The sequence below is a fragment of the Bos mutus genome, chromosome 13 (assembly GCF_027580195.1).
Source record: "Bos mutus isolate GX-2022 chromosome 13, NWIPB_WYAK_1.1, whole genome shotgun sequence".
NCBI classification, from domain to species: domain Eukaryota; kingdom Metazoa; phylum Chordata; class Mammalia; order Artiodactyla; family Bovidae; genus Bos; species Bos mutus.
This window is the reverse complement of record NC_091629.1, coordinates 681967-705210: the sequence shown is the minus strand read 5'-3', so window position 1 is coordinate 705210 and position 23244 is coordinate 681967. Positions and strand designations below refer to the sequence as shown.

Sequence of the window (23244 nt, the reverse complement as noted above, 5' to 3'; positions counted from 1 at the left end):
AACTCTTAACAGAATTCCTCTCCCGCGGCCAGAACTTTGTGGTGTGTGTACACTAAAAGCACGCCCAAGGTTCTTTTTCTCTGCCGTGTGTGTGTGTGTACACTAAAGGCACGCCCCAAGTTTCTTTTTCTCTGCTCCTTCCTCCTTGCCTCACAGACCGGAAGTGTCCTTAACCAAACCAGCTCGGCGGGCACTTCCGGGACGGGAGACCAGGGTTCCGGGAAGGTGTAGGGAGGAGAGGGAAAGGCAGCAGCGGCGGCGGCGGCGGCGGCGGCGGCGGCTGGAGAATGAAGAAGGAGCATGTGTTGCACTGTCAGTTCTCCGCATGGTACCCGCTGTTCCGCAGCCTCACTATCAAGAGGTGAGACTGGAGGTTACGCCGGAGCAGTGGGCAAAAGGGGACTGCAACATTTGGGGTGAATCCCAGCTCCATCAAAAACGAAACAAAACAAAACACTGCAGGCCCGGATGGGAGCACCAGGGCCAGATTTCGACTTCCCAGTGGTCTTTTAGAGTCGGGAGAGGAATGAAGTCGATCCATGTTTGCCGTGCGTCGTGTTGTGCGTCAGGGAGGGTGCTGGGCAGGTAGGAGGGCGACGTCGTCGCTCAGTGAAGGTCAGAGGCGGGCTGAGGAGCAGGTGAAGCTAGTTCAGGCTTGGGAGTTCACCATTCCTGCCTTTAGAATTGCAAGTGGGGGAAGGTGATCAGCGAACTGGGTAGTCTGGACTTCTCTATTGACTAACCCGCCGGAGGGTGGGGGCTTAATAGCTTTTGGTCCCTGTCAAATGAGAACAGTGAGACCCAGCCTCAAATTCTATTGTGAAGCTCCAGTATGATAGTGTCAGTGGAAAGCCTCAGTAGAGTATACTGATGCGAAGAGCCGACTCCTTGGAAAAAGACCCAGACGCTGGGAAAGAGTGAAGGCAAAAGGAGAAGACAGGGCTGCAGAGGATGAGATGGTTCGATAGCATCACTGACTCAATGGCATGAGTTTGAGCAAAGTCCAGGAGACAGTGAAGGACGGGGAGGCCTGGCATGCTGCAGTCCATAGGGTCCCACAGATACGACTTAGCGACTGAACATAACAGCAGCACATGTATTGTTAGGGAGGAAGCCATCTGGAAGAGGAGTGGAACAGTATTTGTTTTCTAGTTCTCTGGCCCACAACAAGGAATCCATGCCCTGTTTGCGGGGCAAGCAGAGGATTAACTGTTTTCATCCTTCACCCGGTCATTCAAGGTAATGTAGGCAAGGCAGCTAGGAAAACATCCCCAAATGTTCAAAAGCAGTTGTGACATCTGGAGTGTGATGCAAGGGTAGGCTTTCCCATGCTAAGGTGAGTAGCTCAAAGACCTGCGTATCTGTGGGGAGGACTTTATGTCTTTTGCCCTGTCCCCCCTTTGGCTCTAGATTACTACTAATCAGATAGCAACCCTTCCTTCCTTTTTATTTTGGGTGGAGAGTGTGAATACAGAGAGGGAAACTTCAGATCCTGAGTGTTTGGAAGAACATAAGGAGGGTATTCATAAGATAGTTCTTTTCCATCCTGTTATTCATACATGGAATGGGCTCCCAAGTTATCCAGGGTGTGATGGAGGTTAGAGCAGCTGGAAGGAAGATAAGCTTTGCATTTGAAGATGGTTGGAGTAGCACTAAAACAAGGAAGAGCTTCGACAGCAGCAGTGGACGTTATCTTCCTACGTGATGTACCAGTCCTCCATTATCTTGCATAATTGAACTAGGCCTAGGGTCTGAGATGATGCTAGAGTTACTTATGTCATGTTGGTGTGACAGAAGGTATTTTTGTGAACCGGTCAGACATTTTCACACACAGTTCACTCAGAAGTGTCTTGTATTTTGTGTGCAGACACCTTTTGTCAACTCAAAGAAATTTTTCTCTGCTTCAGCAGTGAAGTATAATGGTTAAGAATTGGACTTTAGAGTCAAGACCATCTGTCTGCCTTGGGAATTTTGGTTCCACCAGCATCTTGTGAAAATGGCTTAATCTCTGTAAGCCCCATCTGGAAAATTGAGAAAATAATAGGATTGTCATGAGAATTAAATGAGATAAAGCGTTAAAAATGCTTGGCACTCTTTTTGACATAAACACACAAAAAGCTGCTTGTTTTTAATGTTTTTGATTTAACCAAAGCTTAAAATAGTTTTAGTTCACTTAAAATATGTGCCATTCATATGAAGCTGGGAGTGAAAAGTAAACCAAGGAGGGGGATTTTCTTGCCAGTTCACAACTGAGCTGTGTTGCCTGAGAATATTCTGTGTCTTTGCCCTGTAACTCTAGCCTACTTAGTCCTGTGTAACATTGCTGGAACGCAGCGTGTGGTACGATGTCCCTCTACGGCCCAGGTCATTCTGGTGGAGTTGTTAGGCTTGTCGTTGTCATTGTCAACTTTAATGCCAAGAGACCATGTTCTGGTTATTGACTCAGCCTTATTATTCGGCATTTATTAATCATGGTTCAGAAATGATTATGCAGGTAAAAATACAGAATCTTTTTTTTTTGACACGTCCTAGAACTTTGACTCAGGACTTCCCTGGTGGTTCAGACAGTGAAGCATCAGCCTGCAATGCAGGAGACCCAGGTTCTATCCCTGGGTTGGGAAGATTCCCCTGGAGAAGGAAATAGCAACCCACTCCAGTACTCTTGCCTGGAAAATCCTATGGCGGGAGGAACCTGGTAGGCTACAGTCCATGGGGTCGCAAAGAGTTGGACACGACTGAGCGACTTCACTTTCCCTTTCACTTTACAGATAAGTAGCTAGGTGACTTTGGGTCATCCACTCTACCTTTCTAAGTGTTTCTTTCCTCAAACATGAAAGTTATGAATAATCTCCTAAAGGCTTTTTTAACCTCCATTCCATTTGAGTGACTTGTCTGTGTGTATAGAATTATATCGACTTGATGGAATAGGTCATTACATTTTTTACATCTTTCAGTTGGGCCTCATGGATTCTTTTTTCTTTTAAAATTTTATGTATTTATTTATTTTTGGCTGTGTTAGGTCTTCGTTTCTGCACCAGCTTTTCTCTGGCTGCAGTGCGCGGGCTTCTCATTGTGGTGGCCTCACGTGTTGCGGAGCACAGACTCCAGAGGGCCTGGACTTCAGTAGCTGCGCCTCCCGGGCTCTAGAGCGTGGGCTCAGTAGTTGTGGCTCTGGGGCTTAGTTGCTCCACGGCATATGGGATCTTCCTAGACCAAGGATCGAGGCCCTGTCTCCTGCATTGGCAGGTGGACTCTTTACCACTGAGCCACTAGGGAAGCCCCAGCCCTCATGGATTCTTGGCTGCATAGTGAATTTTAGTGACAAAAAATATTTAAGTTCTTTTCCAACAGTTGGGTTAAGTATGCCAGGTCATGGCTTGTTTATGGCCTCAGTTGCTCAGGCACGGTTCCTTTTTCTTGAGAGTTTTGGTGGTGTTTGATACATCTGTACTGGTACAGCACTTACATTGTACTTGAGGTTTTTTTTTTTTTTCCCACTCCTAGACATTGAGTTCTTAACAAAGTCATCTAGGATTCCTCCATGACTAACGTGACATAATTCAGGGTCACATCATTAGGGCGACTTTAGAACTGTGAACGCAGGACGCAGGGACTCATGAGAACTGTCAGTGTGGGCTCATACCCGTAAGACCTGTAGACCCTCCTGCTGCTGCTGCTAAGTTGCTTCAGTCGTGTCTGACTCTGTGCGACCCCAGAGACGGCAGCCCACCAGGCTCCCCCATCCCTGAGATTCTCCAGGCAAGAACACTGGAGTGGCTTGCCATTTCCTTCTCCAGTGCATGAAAGTGAAAAGTCAAAGTGAAGTCGCTCAGTCATGTCCGACTCCTAGTGACCCCATGGACTGTGGCCTACCAGGCTCCTCTGTCCATGGGATTTTCCAGGCAAGAGTACTGGAGTGGGGTGCCATTGCCTTCTCCGGTAGACCCTCCAGAAAGGACAAATATGCAGAGAATTCACAATGGAATCAAACAGTAAATAGATGTTTTGAATCCAGTCAACGGGTGATGCAGCCCAGGGGGAATGAGACCTGAGAAATAGCATAACTCAGAAACTAGGGACGTGGCCTCTGAAATCACCCACGGACTCAGAGATGTCACTGACATAGAAAAGGGCTCTCTCTGCTCTCATCGTGGTCAGGAAAATCACCCTACGTGTCTGGGAATGGACATTTCTGCCGATACTTCTCAGTCTCAGGCCCCTGAGGAGGTAAACTTCAGATTCTCTTGTGAAGGTCATGTCCGATTCTGTTGGAATGACAGTGTTGGGTGAGTATTTTAACCCCAGGAAGAGCTAGAATTAAATATAGAGGTGATGAAATCATCCAGACTTGGAATTTTTCCCTGTTAACTTTAACATCCTAAAGAATTTGCCATTTTGAGGACAGTTTGTATATATGTAACAGATTAGCCTTGTGTTTCTAATTTAATTTGTGTAATTGGTTTAGAATTGTGATACATTAAAATACATAAAAAATTTTTAAGTGTTTAAACAGTGTTGGAACGTTTGCAAGAACCTTAGATTCACTATACTTAACAGTTTAATTCACTGGTTTTATAAGAGTTAAATACTTGAAAAGCTTTATCTGTAATTAGACAATTGACATATTTTAAAAGAAAGTTGAATAGATTATTTTATAATAGAGTTAAAAAAATTTTTTTTTCTTTTGGCCATACTACATGGCTTGTGGTATCTTAGTTCCCTGACCAGGGATTGAACCCAAGTCCATGATGGTGAAAGCCCAAGTCTTAGCTATTAGACCACTAGGGAATTCCCTAGAGTTAAAAAAAATTTAAAGCAACTTTTAAATTTCAAAGGCTCACTTGAAATTGGTTAAAATTTAGCAGCTTTACAAATAGAATAGTAAGATTTGTTAGTTGAACTTAAAAGCCTGAAGAAGAAGTAGGCTTTTGAATGTGAAATTGTAACTTTGAGAAATCAGATGTTAATTTCTAAAACTGAAGTAGCCCATGAGTAATCTTTCCTGTGTGCCAAAACCAACTGTCATGTTACAGAAAATAAATAAATGAAGCATACTCTTATGAGTCAATGATGGTCTCTCTGAACGTAGGCTGCCATCGTTTTCAGTTTTTAAAAAATACATGCCTTACAAGCAAAGTAAGAACATTGTTTTTAGATATCTGTGCCAGAATTTTTTGATGATGATTTATCACTACAGAGTAAAAAAAACAAATTATCCCATCCGTTTTTCAAGTGATATCAAGTATGGCTTTGCCATCCCTTAATTATGGTTGTCTGAAAACAGTTCACCTGAAGCGTGCCCAGGTAAGCAGCCGTGTACTCTAGAGATGAGGTGAACAGGATGCCATCACAGTACATCCCAGCGCACTGTGGATTTTCGACCTTACACTCCCATTGCCAACCAAAGGTGCCCAGATCTTAAGCCTGCTTCCACCCTGTATCTTAGCCAGGTGCTGTTGATCTTCTGATTCGTTTGGTGATTTCCTGTGTTGCTGCAAATACCTGCAGGGCCTCCAATTTCTTAAAGGCACATAACCCTTGTACTCAGAATCTTTTTGAGCTTGTTGCCTTCATTCTGTGATTTCAGTCGAGTTCTTTGGATTTAGCTGTTTTCGGGATTTTTTTTGTTTTGTTTTATTTTTGTTGTTGTTTATTTATTTTTTTTTAACCTCAAAGTCAATAGGGATAATTATATGCACCTAATTTAGTTTATTGCAACATTTATTCATATTATTTTAATTTCTAGTCTACGGCTGCCAAATGTCCATTATTAACATTTCCCACTTCATATTAAAGGGAGCAAGTAATTCAGAAATTGAGTTTGGAACTTTTTCTCTCTGCTTATGGTTGGTCTTTTAAAATGATGCCTTTTTTTGGTATGTGCATTTTTTTTTTTTTTTTTAGTGTCATTCTTCCACTTCCTCAGAATGTGAAGGATTATTTACTCGATGATGGAACTCTGGTGGTTTCAGGAAGGTAAGGCATGTCAGAAAAACATTCTTTAAATTTTAGCATAAGGAAATGTAATGATTCAACCTCAACAATTAACGTGTAAAGTAAGTACATTAGCTTTGGCCCCATTCTCTCCTTTTTTTCTCTCTAGTTAAAATTATGTGCTGATCTTTGTCCTATATTCCTTGTTAACGCTCAGTTGATAAGATTTTCAAAATTGAACACGTCTTCTGCTAATAATTACAATCTGTAAAATTGAGTAATTCCTTTCTTCTCTTCCTGTAGAAAATGGGTATGGTTACTATTCCTCTTGTTCAAGTAGTTCTTCTGTATATAAAGGAAAGTACCATGCTTCAGTCTTTTTAGTACAAACTTGGAAAAGTTTAAGAATCATGTACTTTAATGACATTCCTATTTTTTCATTCAGATCTCTGCTCAGAAGTCATGTTATCTAAGTGTTCATCCTTCAGTTTCCTTTGTAAAGTAGCTTAATGGTAACCTTTGCTGATATGTCACTCTCTTTTATGGAATTCTAGGTTGGATATAATTTTCTCTTAGAATTATTAAAAAAATTTTTTTATCAAGCTAAAATACACATAAAATTTACCACATTAACAATTTTTAAGTGTACAGTTCAGTGGTATTAAGTACAGTTACAATGTTGCAGCCATCACTGTGATCCATCTAGAGAACTCTTGTTATCTTGTAAAACTGAAACTCTGTACCCTCTAAACACTCACTCCCCGACCCGCCTTCCACCAGCTCCTGATAACCGACATTCTGCTTTTGGTGTCTATGATTTTAACTGCTGGACATACCTCACAGAAGGGGAATCATGCAGTATTCAGCTTTATTGCACTTAGCGTAATGTCCCCGATGTTCATCCATGTTACAGCACATGTGAGAATCACCTTCCTTAAGGCTAAATACCACTCCATTGTATGGTTTACCACATTTTGGTGCATCTGTTTTTTTCTCCTGACCTCACTTAATTTTTCTGCATAACCCTTATTTCCCTCCATCTTTGTTTAGTCATCCTGTTACAATGCAGTCTTCATGAGAGCAGAGACTTGGGCAGGTGTGTTCCCAGCCCTTGGAACAGTGCCTGATAAAACAGGTGCTTGATGAACATTTCTTAGGTAAATGAACTTAGAAGTATAATTAAAATTGTGTGTGTTTTACAGTAACACTAATTTTACCATTTTGTTGTTTAGTCACTGAGTCGCATCCGACTCTTGTGACACCATGGACTGTAGCCTGCCAGGCTCCTCTGTCCATGGGATTTCCCAGGTAAGAATACTGGAGTGGGTTGCATTTCCTTCTCCAGGGGATCTTCCTGACCAGGGATCGAACCCACATCTCCTGCATTGGCAGGTGGATTTTCAACCACTGAGCCACCAGGGAAGCCCAATTTTACCATATATATATATTATATATATATATATATTTTTCTGGTCTGATGGATCTTCTGTTTAGCTTCCTGGATTATAATTCTGTTTCTGGTATTCTCAACCTGGTAATAACCTGAAAATTATTAGTTTAGAGCCTCACTGATGTGGAATAATTGCAGGATAAAGCAACAGAATAGATAGGCGAGTCTCAACTTTGGGATATTTACAGACACGACTTTATTATTTTCCAATATAGAACACGTAATAAGCCTACAAAATGGGAATGTAAAGAAAATGCCTCCTGACATTAGAGAGTCCTGAGCAGATGTCAGTACTCTGAGCTTGTGGAAGAGCTCCTACAGTGTATTTCATTGGCCAGATGTGTCTCTCTGTCTGGAGAGTCCTTGGTTTCTGACCCAGGCTTCTACTGTCTTCTGCCAGATTCCATGGCACCGTGGCAGGCTAACTTGTTAGCTTGCAAGTGGGGTGAAATCTCGGAGCCTCCCTAATGCTCAACACTGGGCGAGTCTTCTGCTGGTCCTTCTGAGGTCACTGCTCAGTTGAGGTCAACTACTACTCCTGTAGTTGTTTGGTGGCTCGACCTAACTGGATGGTTTTAGGATGGCCTCACTCCGGTCTGGCAGTGAATGCTGCCTGTCAGCTGGGCTTCTCTTTCCGTCTGATTTCTCATTCTCAGACTCCACTCCTTTATGTGGTGGTAGTAGCATTCAAAAAACGTGGGCAAGGAAGCTGTAAAGGCTTTGACACCAAGGCTTAGGGCACGTGGTGCCCTTGTGCTGCATTGCTGGTCCCAGTGAGCCTTGAAGCCAGTTTGAATTAAAGGGGTGGGGAAGTGAGTGCTGTGTCTTGATGGGAAGGGTGGCGTGTCAAGACTACAGACAGCATGTCAGGATGGGGAGAGTTGTGGCCGTCCGTGAACATCATCTAAGGCTCTTGTTGTCTTTCCCATTCGTTGTCACATGTACTTGGTGTGGGCGCTTTCATTCTAGAGACTTTATTTTTTGGTTTTAGAACTTTAAAAAATATTGTATCTTTGATAATTTCCTCTTATTTTTTTGCTTCTCTTTAGATGTTATAACTGCCAGGTTAATTCTCTGAATTTTATCATTTCTTCTCTATTGTTGTTGTTGTCTTAGTTCTATTTTATGGAAAATTTCCCTAATCTTGCCACTCATTCTATTGAGTTTTTAAATTTCAGCTACCATGTTTTTCCTTTTATACAAGTTCAGTCTTGTCCTTTCTCATGAATGCAATATCTTCTTTTATCTTTGAAGATATTTGTGATTTTAAAAAATATTTTTCATTTGTTTCCTTTACTGTCTTTATTCTGTCCATGTACTTTTCCTCCTTTTAAAAAACTCTTTTCTCATCTTGGAGCCTTTTATAGGCCTTCTAATGATTGTAGGCCTTTATTCATATTTAAGAGTGAGGGGCACACACACACAGAAACTTTGTGTACTAGTGTGGGGCTTGTTGACTAAGAGTGCCAGCAATCAACAGGAATCGATAGCAGATTCCCAGATGGCAGTTATCTATAAGTCTTTCCTCTGGAATTGTCCAGCATCTCCAGAGACAAGTCCTCTAATCTGTCTATATCAGGGAGCAGAGAAGGAAGAAGGGGACTAGAGGTCTCACTGTGAGTGTGACTTCCGCTTGTTACTTTGTTGTTTTGTGGCATTTCACCCCCATATTCATTTGGGGCATTATGCGCCTTACCCTCTGGTCCATGGAGGGTGAGTTGCTGGGATGTGCCAGGTGAGGAAGACTGGACGTGTCTTCCCGCCCCTGTATGGGCTGTACACGCATCACCCCTTTCAGAGCGGAGCCGTGGGCCCATCGTGTATGACGGCCCCAGGGGTAGCCTGTGGCTCACCGGGTTACCCCCTCACTGGCTTTCTGTTTTCCAGACTTCTGTTGCCTCTTTGCAGCTGTCTCTCTCTGGTCCTTTTTGCCCTTGTGATCTTTTAAATCACTTCAGTAGCATTTCAAGAGGGAACCTAGGGGTGGATAAGTGTCCATGATTAACCTGAAGCCTCATCCTTCCTTTCTCTTGTAGTTTCTTGGTACAGATCCTCTGCTGGTTGCTATTCTGGTTAGTGCTTATTTTTCAATGACGTAATCGAGTTCTTTGTGGCCAGTGGTTTGTGGTTGAGTGCTGAGAAGCGGCGGGGGCAGTGTCCTCTCTCTGAGGTCTTTCAGCCTCTGCTTTGCCCACAGCCAGGGGTGAGGATTGGCTGCTAGAGGCCCTTTTCAGCCCCTGCTTCGCTCACTGACTCTTTCTGAGACAGCCTGTTGACCATGTCTTTCTCTCCCCCGTGCCCTCCAGCAGTGCCCATCCCGACCCAGGGTGATTCCTGCTGGCAGCCCGCACGTACTGTCTTCACTGTAAACAGAAGATGCCCGGCTGTGCCCGCAGGGTGTCCATCAGCCGCCTGAACTTACTCCCCCGACAGCTCCTGCTGTGTCTCCCTGGTCTTTGGCAGCACTTTCTCTGGTCGAGATTCAGAGCTGGTTCTTAGTGTCCTCTGGGGCAGAGTTTGAGATTTTCTTTCCCCTGTTGCTAGTGATTTCTGAGAAGAAGACAGGACGTTTTTATTCGACGGTCTCTTACTGAACGTTCACTCTTGTTAATTTCAGGTTGGTTTTTATTAGTTTCTTCTTACATGTATATGAACACTTAGCACATCTGTAATCATGACTGCCTGGCACCAAGGCTTTCTCACACTCAGTTTTTGTTTTATGTTCTTCCAGGGAAGATCCGCCTGCACGTTCTCAGCCAGACAGTGATGATGAAGCCGAAGAAATACAGGTTGGTTCAAAATACTATAACCTGTTCCATAGACTGTCCTAATTGAAATGATTTCTGAAATGGTTCTGGCTTAAAGATCTTAGCGTACATTCAATAAAGTCAGAAATTCCATGGAAACCTAAGTACACATGGATGTGTACTTTGTGTTCAGGAAAAGCTATCTCCTGTGTGTGTGTCGTTTTTAGATGGAGCACTGCTTTTTGGAAGCCAGGAACACTGTCCACATTAACATTCTCTTTCTGTCCTCCTTCCCCTGCAGTGGTCGGACGATGAGAACACGGCCACGCTTACGGTAAGAGCAGCGCGGTCTCAGGACTGCCCAGTGCCGTCCCATGGGGTGCTTCTGGGTTTCAACGCAGATCACTCTAAATTCCCATTTAGTCACCATTTTAAGCTTTTATTTATTATTTTGAAAAATAACTTAAATCGCTGTTGTTAGGCAAACTTCAATAGATAAATTAATAACGTGTGTGTGTATTTATCAAACTCTGCTTAGTTCTAAAAATGACACAGTGATGTCATGGTAGGAATGAACAGATGAACGGACCTAGTGCCCTGATTATGGTGTCTAAATACTGGTTTCCACTAAAAGGAGTTGAAGCTCCTTGGAGAAATTCAAGACTGGGGGTGGGAAGGTAAAGAAGAGCCTGTAGGAATTTGTGCCAGAAAGTAAGAATGATGCGGACATGGTGCAGAGGACCCGGAAGCCAGCTCAATGGGCTCCCACTGGCCACATATGTGAACATCATAACAAAACAACGATAATAATGGACTAGCATTCGAACCCATGGTCCCATACTGACATAAACAAATGATTAAATTCAACAAATGAAACAGAAGGGAAAGCCTTTCTTTATAGTAGAAAATTCGACACCAACTAATAATTGAGAAAGAATGATAGAAATCAGCATTTACAGCCATTCTAGTAATAATGAGATAGATGTTAAAACTTGTGGGTGACTATTCAATAAGGATATTTGAGTCTTCTCAAAGTATGTCCACCAAAATTACTTGAAAGAAAGTGAAAGCATTAGTCACTCAGTCATGTCTGACTCTTTTAAGACCCCATGGACTGTAGCGCACCAGGCTCCTCTGCCCATGGAATTCTCCAGGCACGAATACTGGAGTGGGTTGCCATTCCATTCTCCACGGGATCTTCCCGACCCAGGGATTAAACCTTGGTCTCCTTCATTGGGAGATTCTTTACCAGAATCTTTACCATCTCAGATTCTTTACCATCTGAGCTACCAGGGAAACCAAAATTACTTACTAGTTACAAAGAGAAAAATAGCATCTTCCAGTGGAAAGCAGCATAAGCAAAGTTAACCTTGTCAGTGATGGGACAGACCTCTATCGCCTGCCTCCTTGTATGAGGCTCAGAGGACACATCACCTGCCAGCCGTGCACAGCCTGAATCCAGTCATGAGGAAATAGCCGGCAAACTCAGCGTTTTGGAAATTACACAGAGTGACTGCCCCAGGCTCTTGCAAATGGTCAGAGTCATGAAAGATAAGAGCAACAGAGAGAGGAAATGTTACAGATGAAAGGAGATTAAAGGGACATGACAAGTTAATGCAATGCATGATTCTAGATTGGGTCCTAGGCCAGAAGAAAATATTCCATCTTTCTTCTGCTGTAAAAGACATTATCAGGACAGTGAGCACAAACTGAATAAGACCCATAGATGAAATAGTGATGTTATATCCATGTTACTCCCTGGTTTTGATAATTTGCCTAGGTTACATGAAGTGCTGTGTGTAAAGGGGCATCATGACTTCTCCTTACTATGGAAGGTGTATGTGTTTTATACACGCTCCAGCATAGCTGTATACAGAAAGGGAGTTGCAGAGGGAGAATGATACAGGAGTGTGGTAGAATGCCTGCATGAAGAGTGTATAGAAAATTTTGGTTAAATGCTTCTTGTAAATGCTTCTGAAAGTCTGAAATTATTTCAAAATGGAAAAATAATTTAAAAGTGATTGGGTTTCACTGGGCTGAACCAGATGTTGTTGGTTAGGTGAGCTTTCAGGGCAGAAGAGCACACACCCAATGATAATAGTGTAGCTACAGAGAAGCCCAATTTAAAATGCAATCAGATAATCAAGATGGCTAAATTTCAGACACGATGGTGAATTTGAAAGGGCAGGTTGCCAAAAGTATACATATCAAATAACAGCAGTTACGTTAAAATTTTTAAATATTTTGTATTATGGGCAGACGCACGCACTGTAAGTATAGAATCATGACTGTAGAAGATTGTGACCAGTCTTGTAATGATGGCTGCCTGTGGCGAGAAGAAAGGACTAGGGAGGAGAGCAGGGAGGTTAGGAGTTTCTTGAGGATCTGTGATGTTCTTTCCTTAAGAAATTTAAAGATCTGGATCAAGCATATCAAATTGTTGAATGTATGGATCAGGGTATATATTTTTTATATGTTTAAAACATTTATTTGATGATTAAAAATTTTTAAAGAAATACTCTTTCTGAATAAGTATGATACCGTAGGGCTGTGGTGGGTAAAGTAGAAAAGATAGGCGAGTTTGGATCATAAAAGTCCACGGATGTGATTTAAACTGCAGATTTCATCCCACTTAAAGCATGAACCTTTTCTTAGACACGGAGAAAGCAATGGCAACCTACTCCAGTACTCTTGTCTAGAAAATCCCATGGACGGAGGAGCCTGGTAGGCTGCAGTCCATGGGGTCATGAAGAGTCGGACACGAATGAATGACTTCACTTTCACTTTTTACTTTCACACATTGGAGAAGGAAATGGCAACCCACTCCAGTGTTCTTGCCTGGAGAATCCCAGGGATGGGGGAGCCTGGTGGGCTGCTATCTATGGGGTCGCACAGAGTCAGACACGACTGAAGTGACTTAGCAGCAGCAGAGTTTCTTAGACAACTAAGGAGTTAGGTGTATTTAAAATCAACTCATTGTGCTATGAGCTTAAAAGAATCCTATTACTAGCTAAATCTGTTAAAAAATCATTTTCAGGAAAAGGTGGAATCATGACTTAACACACGTTGAAGGCTTTAACTCACGAGGGAACCAGGCAGACGTTATAACTGGCTCAAAAGAGAACTCAAAGGACACGCATTTATAGATTAGGACTATGTAAATATGTATTGTATTTACATAAAAAATGGATATGTAAACAAGGCAAAGCTGGTTATGTGTCCCTCAAGGGGGGACAGAAGACAGCTGGGTTTCTACCAGACAGAGTAGAATTTTCATGTCTGTAAGAAATACTGTTTTCACTTACCTATTATTTACCAAGTTGTAAAACATCTTGCAGACCCAGCTAGAATCAGGTAACAGAAAAGTGCTGTATGTATACAATACATAGTCTTCCACTGAAGCACAAATTTTTCTGTGCAATACATAAACTTTTTGTCATTTAAATTTATTTTAGGATCTTGATTGCGGGATTTCTTAAAGTTCTTAAGAAAATTCTTAAAGTTGAATAATTTGAGGATTTGAGGGGATTTATCACCTCTTTTAAAATGTAATACAGAATAGCCAGTATTTTATAGTAATTACAGTGAAGCGAAACCTCTAAAAAATTGTGAATCACTGTATTGTACACCTGTAACTTATAATCCCAAAGAAAGGCAATGCCAAAGAATGCTCAAACTACCGCACAATTGCACTCATCTCACACGCTATCAAAGTAATGCTCAAAATTCTCCAAGCCAGGCTTCAGCAATACGTGACCCGTGAACTTCCAGATGTTCGAGCTGGTTTTAGAAAAGGCAGAGGAACCAGAGATCAAATTGCCAACATCCACTGGAAAAAGCAAGAGAGTTCCAGAAAAACATCTATTTCTGCTTTATTGACTATGCCAAAGCCTTTGACTATGTGGATCACAATAAACTGAAAAATTCTGAAAGAGATGGGAATACCAGACCACCTGACCTGCCTCTTGAGAAACCTATATACAGGTCAGGAAGCAACAGTTAGAACTGGACATGGAACAACAGACTGGTTCCAAATAGGAAAAGGAGTAAGTCAAGGCTGTATATTGTCACCCTGCTTATTGAACTTCTATGCAGAGTACATCATGAGAAACGCTGGGCTGGAAGAAGCACAAGCTGGAATCAAGATTGCCAGGAGAAATATCAGTAACCTCAGATATGCAGATGATACCACCCTTATGGCAGAAAGTGAAGAGGAACTAAAAAGCTTCTTGATGAAAGTGAAAGTGGAGAGTGAAAAAGTTGGCTTAAAGCTCAACATTCAGAAAACGAAGATCATGGCATCCGGTCCCATCACTTCATGGGAAATAGATGGGGAAACAGTGAAAACAGTGTCAGACTTTATTTTTTGGGGCTCCAAAATCACTGCAGATGGTGATTGCAGCCTTGAAATTAAAAGACACTCCTTGGAAGAAAAGTTATGACCAACCTAGATAGCATATTGAAAAGCAGAGACATTACTTTGCCAACAAAGGTCCGTCTAGGAAAGGCTACGGTTTTTCCTGTGGTCATGTATGGATGTGAGAGTTGGACTGTGAAGAACGCTGAGCACTGAAGAATTGATGCTTTTGAACTGTGGTGTTGGAGAAGACTCTTGAGAGTCCCTTGGACTGCAGGGAGATCCAACCAGTCCATTCTGAAGGAGATCAGTCCTGGGTGTTCTTTGGAAGGAATGATGCTAAAGCTGAAACTCCAATACTTTGGCTACCTCATTCGAAGAGTTGACTCATTGGAAAAGACTGTGATGCTGGGAGGGATTAGGGGCAGGAGGAGAAGGGGACGACAGAGGATGAGATGGCTGGATGGCATCACTGACTCGATGGACGTGAGTCTGGGTGAACTCCGGGAGTTGGTGATGGACAGGGAGGCCTGGCGTGCTGCAGTTCATTGGGTCGCAAAGAGTTGGACACTACTGAGCGACTGAACTGAACTGATAACTTATAAAGAAAAAATGTAATACAGAAATATAAAGCAGTCTTTATATGTGAAGTTCAATGGGAAAATGAAATTGTTTTGTCTTTGAAGATCAAATCCTTCATGTTTTAATATTTTTGTAACTGTGTCATTTATTGAAAATATAGCTAATGCAGGTCTTAGAGGAGTGTGTTTATAGATGAAGCTGGTTTGGTTGCCAAACCAGCATCTTCAGGGGATTCTAAAGAAATTTGCCTTAACAGAAAGCATAATTTCTTTTGCCGCGGAGAGGAGAATGGAAGATAAAGAAACTCAAGGCGGTTATTTGTTTTGAAAGCCTCTGAAAGGCATTAATTTCACGTATATAAGCTGAAGAAGGAGAAGGCAATTGTAACCCCCTCCAGTACTATTGCCTGGAAAATCCCATGGACGGAGGAGCCTGGTAGGCTGCAGTCCACGGGGTCGCTAAGAGTTGGACACGACTGAGCGACTTCACTTTTCACTTTCATGCATTGGAGAAGGAAATGGCAACCTACTCCAGTATTCTTGCCTGGAGAATCCCGGGGATGGGGGAGCCTGGTGGGCTGCCGTCTATGGGGTCGAACAGAGTCGGACACAACTGAAGCGACTTAGCAGTAGCAGCAGTACCAACAAGCTGAAGAAGACATGCAGAAGATGGAGATGGTAGCGCACTGTCAAATTAAGTAACTAAAAGACACTTCAGACCTCCGGAGGTCGAGTATATCTGCAGCAGTCACATGCGTCTGCAGCAGAAAGAAAGGAAGTACAACCTGCCCATTTTTTTAACTTTCACGTTTTGGTCTGTTTCTCAGCCTTGAGTCACAGTTTTTTGTCATAACTGGGCTAGATCTTGGGAATCAGTATAAGCCTTTGTTTTCTTTTGGTGTTTGTTTAGGATGACTGAATAACAAGTCATCCTAAAACTTCATGACTTGAAACAATAATAATCATTTTAAAAAGTTTTAAAATAATTTTTTAAAGGTTCTCCTCCATTTAGTTATTACAAAAAATGCCTTCTTCCTCATGTTGTACAATAATATATCCTTGTAGTCTTACACCCAATAGTTTGTACCTCCCACTCCTTTAGCTTATTCTGAAGTGAAGTGAAAGTGAAAGTTAGTTGCACAGTCATGTCGGACTCTTTGGGATCCCAGGGACTGTACCCCACCAGGCTCCTCTGTCCATGGGATTCTCTAGGCAAGAATACTGGAGTGGGTTGCCATTTTCTTCTCCAGGGGATCTTCCCAACCCAGGGATCAAACCCTGGTCTCCTGTATTGCAGGCAGATTCTTTACCAGCTGAGCTACTAGAGAAGCCCATTAGCTTGTTGTAGACCTATTCTAGTTTTTTCCTACTTAGGGAAGAGCTCGTCATGATGGGACTTTCAGTATTTGCAGTTGTCCACTAGGGGGCAGCAGATATAAAGGGCTAAAATGACTGCAACGCATCAGCGTTTTTTTGTATTCTTGCTCTCCTGCAGGCCCCACTTCCATCCCTCTTTCTCTCCTTTTCTCCACTTTTTGTCCCCGTGCTCCTGATGGTGACAGAAGACTCGAGGAAGAGCATAATCATAATGACGTTTACGTCCCATCAGAAATAAGTATTTCTGCTTATTTCCTGGTTGAAACAGCACAATGTTTTGGTTACTTGCTGATATAAAATAATCATTTTTAAATCAACCAAAAAAGAAAGAACATTTTAATTTCACCAAGGTCCTATTTTTGAGTTTTGTTTATATTAAAACCTGTCTGGAAATAGCCATGTTTAAATGCAGTTAGCCACATGATTGATTTCTCGTTTTTGAAGCCTTTTGGGGGTAAGTTCTTTTCCTGCAAATGGAGAGGCTTCTGGTCCTTTAAATGTGAGGTATTACTTCTGAGAACTGGAGTCTGTGCACAGGTGATACTCCATCATCTCTTTTCATTTAATAGGCACTGGTTTTATGTCGGTGTTAGAGAACCGTTCGTTCGTTTTCTCACATCCCCAGGTGCCTTGAAAGATCAGCAGTCTCCGTAGCTTTGTGGGGCTTGATCGTTCTGGACAACGTCATCTGAGCGCTTGTTATTCTTTTCCCTTCCTGACGAATGTTATCTGATCATTGAGTTTATTTGGCTGAGTTCAGAAATTCTAATAGTAATTTTTATTCTAAATTATTTTTAATACCCTGAAGTGTTAAACTTTGAGTTTTTTAATCTTGTTTTCTATATTTATCGTGCTGATACTGACTTGCCCAAATGATTTCTTCCTTCTCTCTGTAGGCACCAGAATTTCCTGAGTTCACCACGAAAGTCCAGGAAGCGATCAATTCCCTGGGGGGCAGTGTATTTCCTAAGCTTAACTGGAGTGCCCCAAGGGTAGGAGCATGTCTGTAAATCTCTCACTGTGTGGATATTGTCTTGTGATTCCATTTCATTTATATCCCCACGAAGGTCTAATTATATTCCTAATTCTAGGGAAAATATCATGGAATTTATTTTTGCTTTCCTCCTGTTATTTATTTTCCTGATTTGGCAATGCATTTATTTCCCTGGGCCTGTGAAATACTTTGTATTTTGCCAGCTGACAGCTTCAGCCTCTTGTGTTGCTCATTACACTAGAAATCTCAGAAAATGTTCCTCTGCCCTTTTCAAAACTTCAGCTCTTCAGTTTGACAGAGAAATTTTTCTCTATTGAAAAGTAATAAAAATTAGAATGTTGCAGGATCTAGAAATAGAGTGGTTTGACAAATGAACTGACGTTTTCTTAAATTGTGTTTTATTGCTTCAACATTGCATTGATAAGATTTTTTAAGTTAAGATCTAGGGAAATTCATCATTTTTTCTATTCCAGTAGAAAACAATTTAATGTCAGCAAAGCTCATTGAAGGATTCAAGACGTATCTGTGTTTTCGAAAACCATCTTTGTGTGCTTTTATGTTTTCTTATTCTAACATGAATGATAAATTGTACTTAATCTTTTATTTTTACTTGTTGAAATTAGTGGCATATATACATAGTTTAAGTTTCTGAACGCTTGCTATAAAAGTCAGCCGGTCCTGACACCTGTTTTTCTTCACGGTTTCCCACTGCTCGGAGGCGACTGCATGCGTATATTTTAGTACCACCTTTTGTTATTTTCCTCAATGTCTCTATTCTTCCATCTTAAGCATTTGTTACCAGCTTTCTGCTTTAGGACAGAAAGGTTCAGCACCTTTTCATCTCTTACTCTCACTGCTCTGTGTTGTAGTTCACTGTCCTCACACAGGACTAGCACACCTTGATTCCATCAGTATTCACTGTGCTTTGTCGCTCAGTCGTGTCCGACTCTCTGCAACCCCTTGGACTGTAGCCCACCAGGCTCCTCCGTCCATGGAACTTTCCAGGCAAGAATACTGGAGTGTGTTGCCGTTTCCTTCTCCAGGGGATCGTCCCAAGCCAGGGATCGAACCCTCACCTCCTGCACTGGCAGGTGAATTCCTTGCCTCTGAGCCACCAGGGAAGCTGTTTCTCATATTGCATTTTTGCAAACATTGCATACACATCTATAAAGTGTGTGTTGCTTATGTTTTCTTATTCAACATTTTGTCTTCCTTAGGCTTAATAATTGTCTTATTTATTCAGTTGCATGGTTTTCTGTGTATATATACTGTTGTTTCAGTGGCGTTAAATCTTTGTGTTCAGTATATCATCTTTAACCAAAGTTCATCATCTTTTTTCATTGGGAGAAAATTTAAAGAAGTTATTATTAAAAAAAATTATTAGAACTCATTTTTAGTTTATCTATGAGCAGTAAATTGGGTCATTGTTGACAGCTGATCTTTGACGGCTTGAGGCTTTCCAGTTAAGATGGGTAGATTATTTGTGATTTTAAGTTATTCCTTTGTTCATTTATTTTTTACTTATTGAGTGTCAACTATGTACCACTGCTTCCTTTCATGCAGTGTGGATAACTGGACATTTTTGTTTTGCAGTCATCAGTTTTCTCAAAATTACATTACTGTCCTGTGTCTGATCTATGGGAGAAGTGTATTTCCTAAAATAACTTATTCTGTCATTTTTAGGCTTGTTTCACTGAGGTTTGTGTCTCTTATGTCTGCTGTTCTTACTTTTTTTTTCCTTTGGTTCATACGTTTGAGACTTGCACCATTTAAAATTGGAACGGTTGAGAATATGTCGTCTCCTCTCTCCCAGCTTTGATGGACATGAGTCTTAACTGCTGCAGTCATCAAACTTCAGTGTTGCAGCTGTCTCTCTCCAGAAATAGAAAGAGAGAAAGGCTCTCTGTTTTCTTAGTAGCTGATCAGGATGTTTCTTTCTACCTGGATCTTCTTGCTGAAGTGTCAGCGTTTCTGATGTCTATCCCCTTCTTTCATCATCAGTGAGGTGGACACAGGGCAGTGTCTTGGGCCTAAGCTGCAAGACGAGGACCTGAACATCTCAGCTCAAAACTGTCTGTCATGCAACAGTGACCTTATTCTTTGTTTAGAAGCGTCGCTTGACACTTGACAGTATAGCTAAAATTTCTTACCTGATTTTTTTCTTCAAACCCTTGAAGTTACATGCATTATTGATTTTGCATATAGGCTATGAACTTCATTCATAGCAGCTAACTTGGAATATATACTAAGCAGCACATGCTTTATTCTTTAGGATGCCTACTGGATAGCAATGAACAGTTCTCTGAAATGTAAAACCCTCAGCGACATCTTCCTACTGTTCAAGAGTTCTGATTTCATCACTCGTGACTTCACCCAGCCGTAAGTATGTCTCTTGTTCTCTTACATCAGTAGTTTTCAGTGCTTGTGAATTGTGCTACAGATGAAATTCCTTTAGTTCTAGTGCTGTTGTACATGACAGATCCACATAACAAGGCTGTTTCATTTTCTGAAATGATCTAATAAAGCAAACCTTTCTTTTCTATTGACAGCAAATGCTATACAGTGAATATCCCTAGATACCAAGGGCTTTCTGAATTCTTCCCAGTAAATATGATGGTAATGTTTTTCTTATTATAAGGCCAATATATGCTTATCATAGAAAAATAAAAGCAGGAACTATAGCTAAACAAAAACAGGAAGAAAGCGGATTCATGATCTCAGCACAGTTGGTTTTATGTAATACTTCCAGAATTCTGTCTTTGCATAGGTTTAATATAGATACACCTGTCTCTAACTGTATTCCAGTTTTTACAACACAAATGGGATCATATAATTCATATTGCTTACTAGGCTGTTTTTACACTCAGTAATATATATAAAAAATCTTTATGTCATTAAATATTAAATGCATCATTACTTTAAACTTGCTTCAGAGTATTCCACTGGACAGCTGTAGCATCATTTATTTCACTGGTTCTCTCTTCTTATGTCCTTATATACAGTGAGTATCCTTGAGCTAAATCTTTGTGTGCTTTTCTGATTTTTTCCTTGGGATAAATTCTTGGACATGGGAAATTCCCTGGTGATCCAGTGGTTAGGACTCTGTGCTCTCACTGCCAAGGGCTGAGATTCAATCCCTGGTCAGGGAATTAAAATCCCACAAGGCATGTGCTTTGGCCAAAAGAAAAAAATTCCTAGACATGAACTTGCATTTTCTCCCCTCTGCCAGTTACTCTATAGCTAATCCTCATTGGAGGCAGACTGGACACCTGCACTGCTGAGCTGTAGCTGATCCCTTCATACTTCTGTTCTGTCCTCAAACAGCAGTTATTCTAGATTTCTTGCCTACCTCATTTTTAAACCCCAAATCTCAACTAAACTAATCTTTAATCTCTAAGATAAAGCATATCAGAAAATCTAGAAACTAAGTAGATACACAGATGAACATATTGTGTGTGCCTGCCACATCTTCCCTAGTTCAGTTTGCTAATTCATCCCGTTAGCCTCAGATCTTTTTTGAAGAGCAGCCTGGCTTGGAAAAAAAACATTCCCTACAAGTCAGTTGTGCATCATCTTTTTTACGTCTGGTTCTGAAGCTCGGGCATATGGTTTTAGTACTATTAAAGAAAGCAAAGTTAAGTAATAATAAGTAAGTATGATCGTATTGCCAATTTATTATAAAAGGAGTTTAGCTGTATTGATTTTTCTGGTTCATTTACAGAAAAAACTTTATGTTATTGTGATATTTAGGTGTCGACCTTTTTTGGTTGTGTTGGCACAGGTGTGATAAGGTGTTTGTTTTGGGGGTGATGGGCAGCATTTTCATTCTGAAAGATACCCTCTGTTTAGAAGATGTTGTGGCTTTCAGGGTTTGGTTTTTTTTTTTTGCCATTGTAGAGCTTTTTGTCATCAACTGCTTTTGTAAAGAGGCCTTGTAATATATTGCATCAGAAATACTCTGTACCTGTTAATTCACTGGATATGGATTTTTATGCACATTTGCTATTAGTTACAATGAATATATAAGGACATCATTTCCTTTCCACAGAATATAAACCACTTTTAATGCTCTGTGGCTGATGGTGTTTAAAACCATCTTTGCAGTCCAGTGACCTACTGGCTTCCCTTAGCACACCTCTCCTTTTATCTTAGGCGAATTTAGCTATGATTCCAGTGAAGGGTAGAAATACCAGTCATTTTGTGTTTTATGCTTTTTGACTTTTGCATGGGGAAGAGGTTAAATCAGCAGGTGCATTTGAGGCCCTGTGTTTGGAGTGTTTATCCGCAGAATACCATCCTTCTCCCTGTGTAAATAGTTTGGGTTGGCAGGACAGATACCAAGTGCTGAACTTTCAGACAGGCAGTACTTCCAGAAATCTTTGTCAGTCATCACTTGTGTAACAACTTGTAAGTCTTAATCAGTCTAGAAAAATCCCTATTGATTGGGTCAGTACAGATGAACTTTGGTCATAGAAGTCTTTCCAGATCCCTTAAAAATTAAAGAGTATAATCTTTAAGTAGGACAAGATCTTATCAGTGATTTAATTTGACCCTTTCATCATTTAGAAAGTTGAGGCCCAAAACTGTTCAGTAATTTATCCGTATAGTTCATAGAACCAAAACCAGAATGTAATTTCAATAATGTCATTCTAAATGTTCTCTGTGTTTTCATTTGATGAAGTTATAAATTCCTTCTTTTCTAAAATATTTCAAAGTAAAATATTATAGAATCTAAGAAGGAATATTATAGTATATGATTATATGTGTAGAATTATATAACATTATGAAAATTATGTAACATTACACTCTTTTGGAGCTTGCTTCAACAAAAGAAACAAGGATGTCATAGTTACATTTACAGGTTAACAGAAAGCCAACCAGAAAGAGTTCTCACACAGGGTTTTTAAAAAATACATTATTTAACGGGGAGTCTGGAGATGGAATATTTCAAGGGCTGTCAGCAGCTCGTCAGGGCCAGCAGGGACCAGGCTCTTTCAGCCTTTCCCTCTGTCACCTTGGCTTACTGGCCTGGTGTTTGGGTTTATCACCCAACATCACAGAATGGTTACAGGGTAGCTGCTGTCCTGCAGGTATGGTATGAAGATGACAATATCTTAATCGAAAATAGGAAGGGTGCTTCTGTTGCCTCTCATTCTTCTCTGTCTGTGAGCAAGTAAAGCAGTCTGGAACCTTCCCTGAGACTTCCTGATAGCTCACGGTCACACAGTTACTCAGCCTCATCCAGTTGTTGGCAGAGGGAACAGAGATGCCGTGATTGGTTTAGAACAGAGGCTCTCCAGCTTCAGCTTGGATCAGAGTCATCTGGAGAATTTGGTAAAACACAGCTTGCTGGTCCCTCCCTCCCAAGTTTCCAATTCACTAGGCTGGGCTTGGGGCCCAAGAAAGTAATTTCTGACACGTTCCCAGGTGACACTGGCGCTGCAGGTGCAGGCCCGCAGCTCAAGGGCTTTGCGGTCAGCTGTACACGTGCGCCCTGGGGTGCCAGGGGACCACACGTCCTCAGCTGAACAACCGCAGTTCTGTTAGCAAGGAGGAAGGTTGGGAACAGCTAGAGGGTAGACGACCAGGACTGTCTGTCACCACTGTAATTGACATGGAATAGTAAGTACACTCTTATTTTTCCTGTTAGTCAGATGGTTACTGTGTACAAGAAGCTTTGAAAGTGGAAGTTGAAATGTGACACAGCATCATCTGTCACATTTTACTTGCTGAGTGAATTATTTGCCCAGATATAAACATTCTTTGTGATTAGGCTTGTTGAGTCAGAAAGCTGCTTTCACTAA

At 41.3% G+C, this 23244-nt stretch overlaps 1 protein-coding gene across 2 annotated transcripts in view; it reads left to right on the top strand.

Annotated features, from left to right (window-relative positions):
- Positions 1–146: 146 nt before the first annotated feature.
- The window catches only part of CDC123 (cell division cycle 123), a 46248-nt gene continuing 23150 nt past the window's right edge, over positions 147–23244 (top strand). Inside the window, exons 1-6 of one of the 2 annotated variants that reach the window (XM_005899122.3) lie at positions 182–361; positions 5905–5976; positions 10116–10173; positions 10433–10465; positions 17343–17438; positions 19713–19819. In XM_005899122.3, coding sequence (XP_005899184.1) covers positions 288–361; positions 5905–5976; positions 10116–10173; positions 10433–10465; positions 17343–17438; positions 19713–19819 — 440 coding nt within the window. In that variant the 5' untranslated portion in view covers positions 182–287. Of the gene's footprint in view, positions 362–5904; positions 5977–10115; positions 10174–10432; positions 10466–17342; positions 17439–19712; positions 19820–23244 lie in introns of both variants that reach the window. The other variant, XM_070380881.1, reaches the window with a different exon arrangement.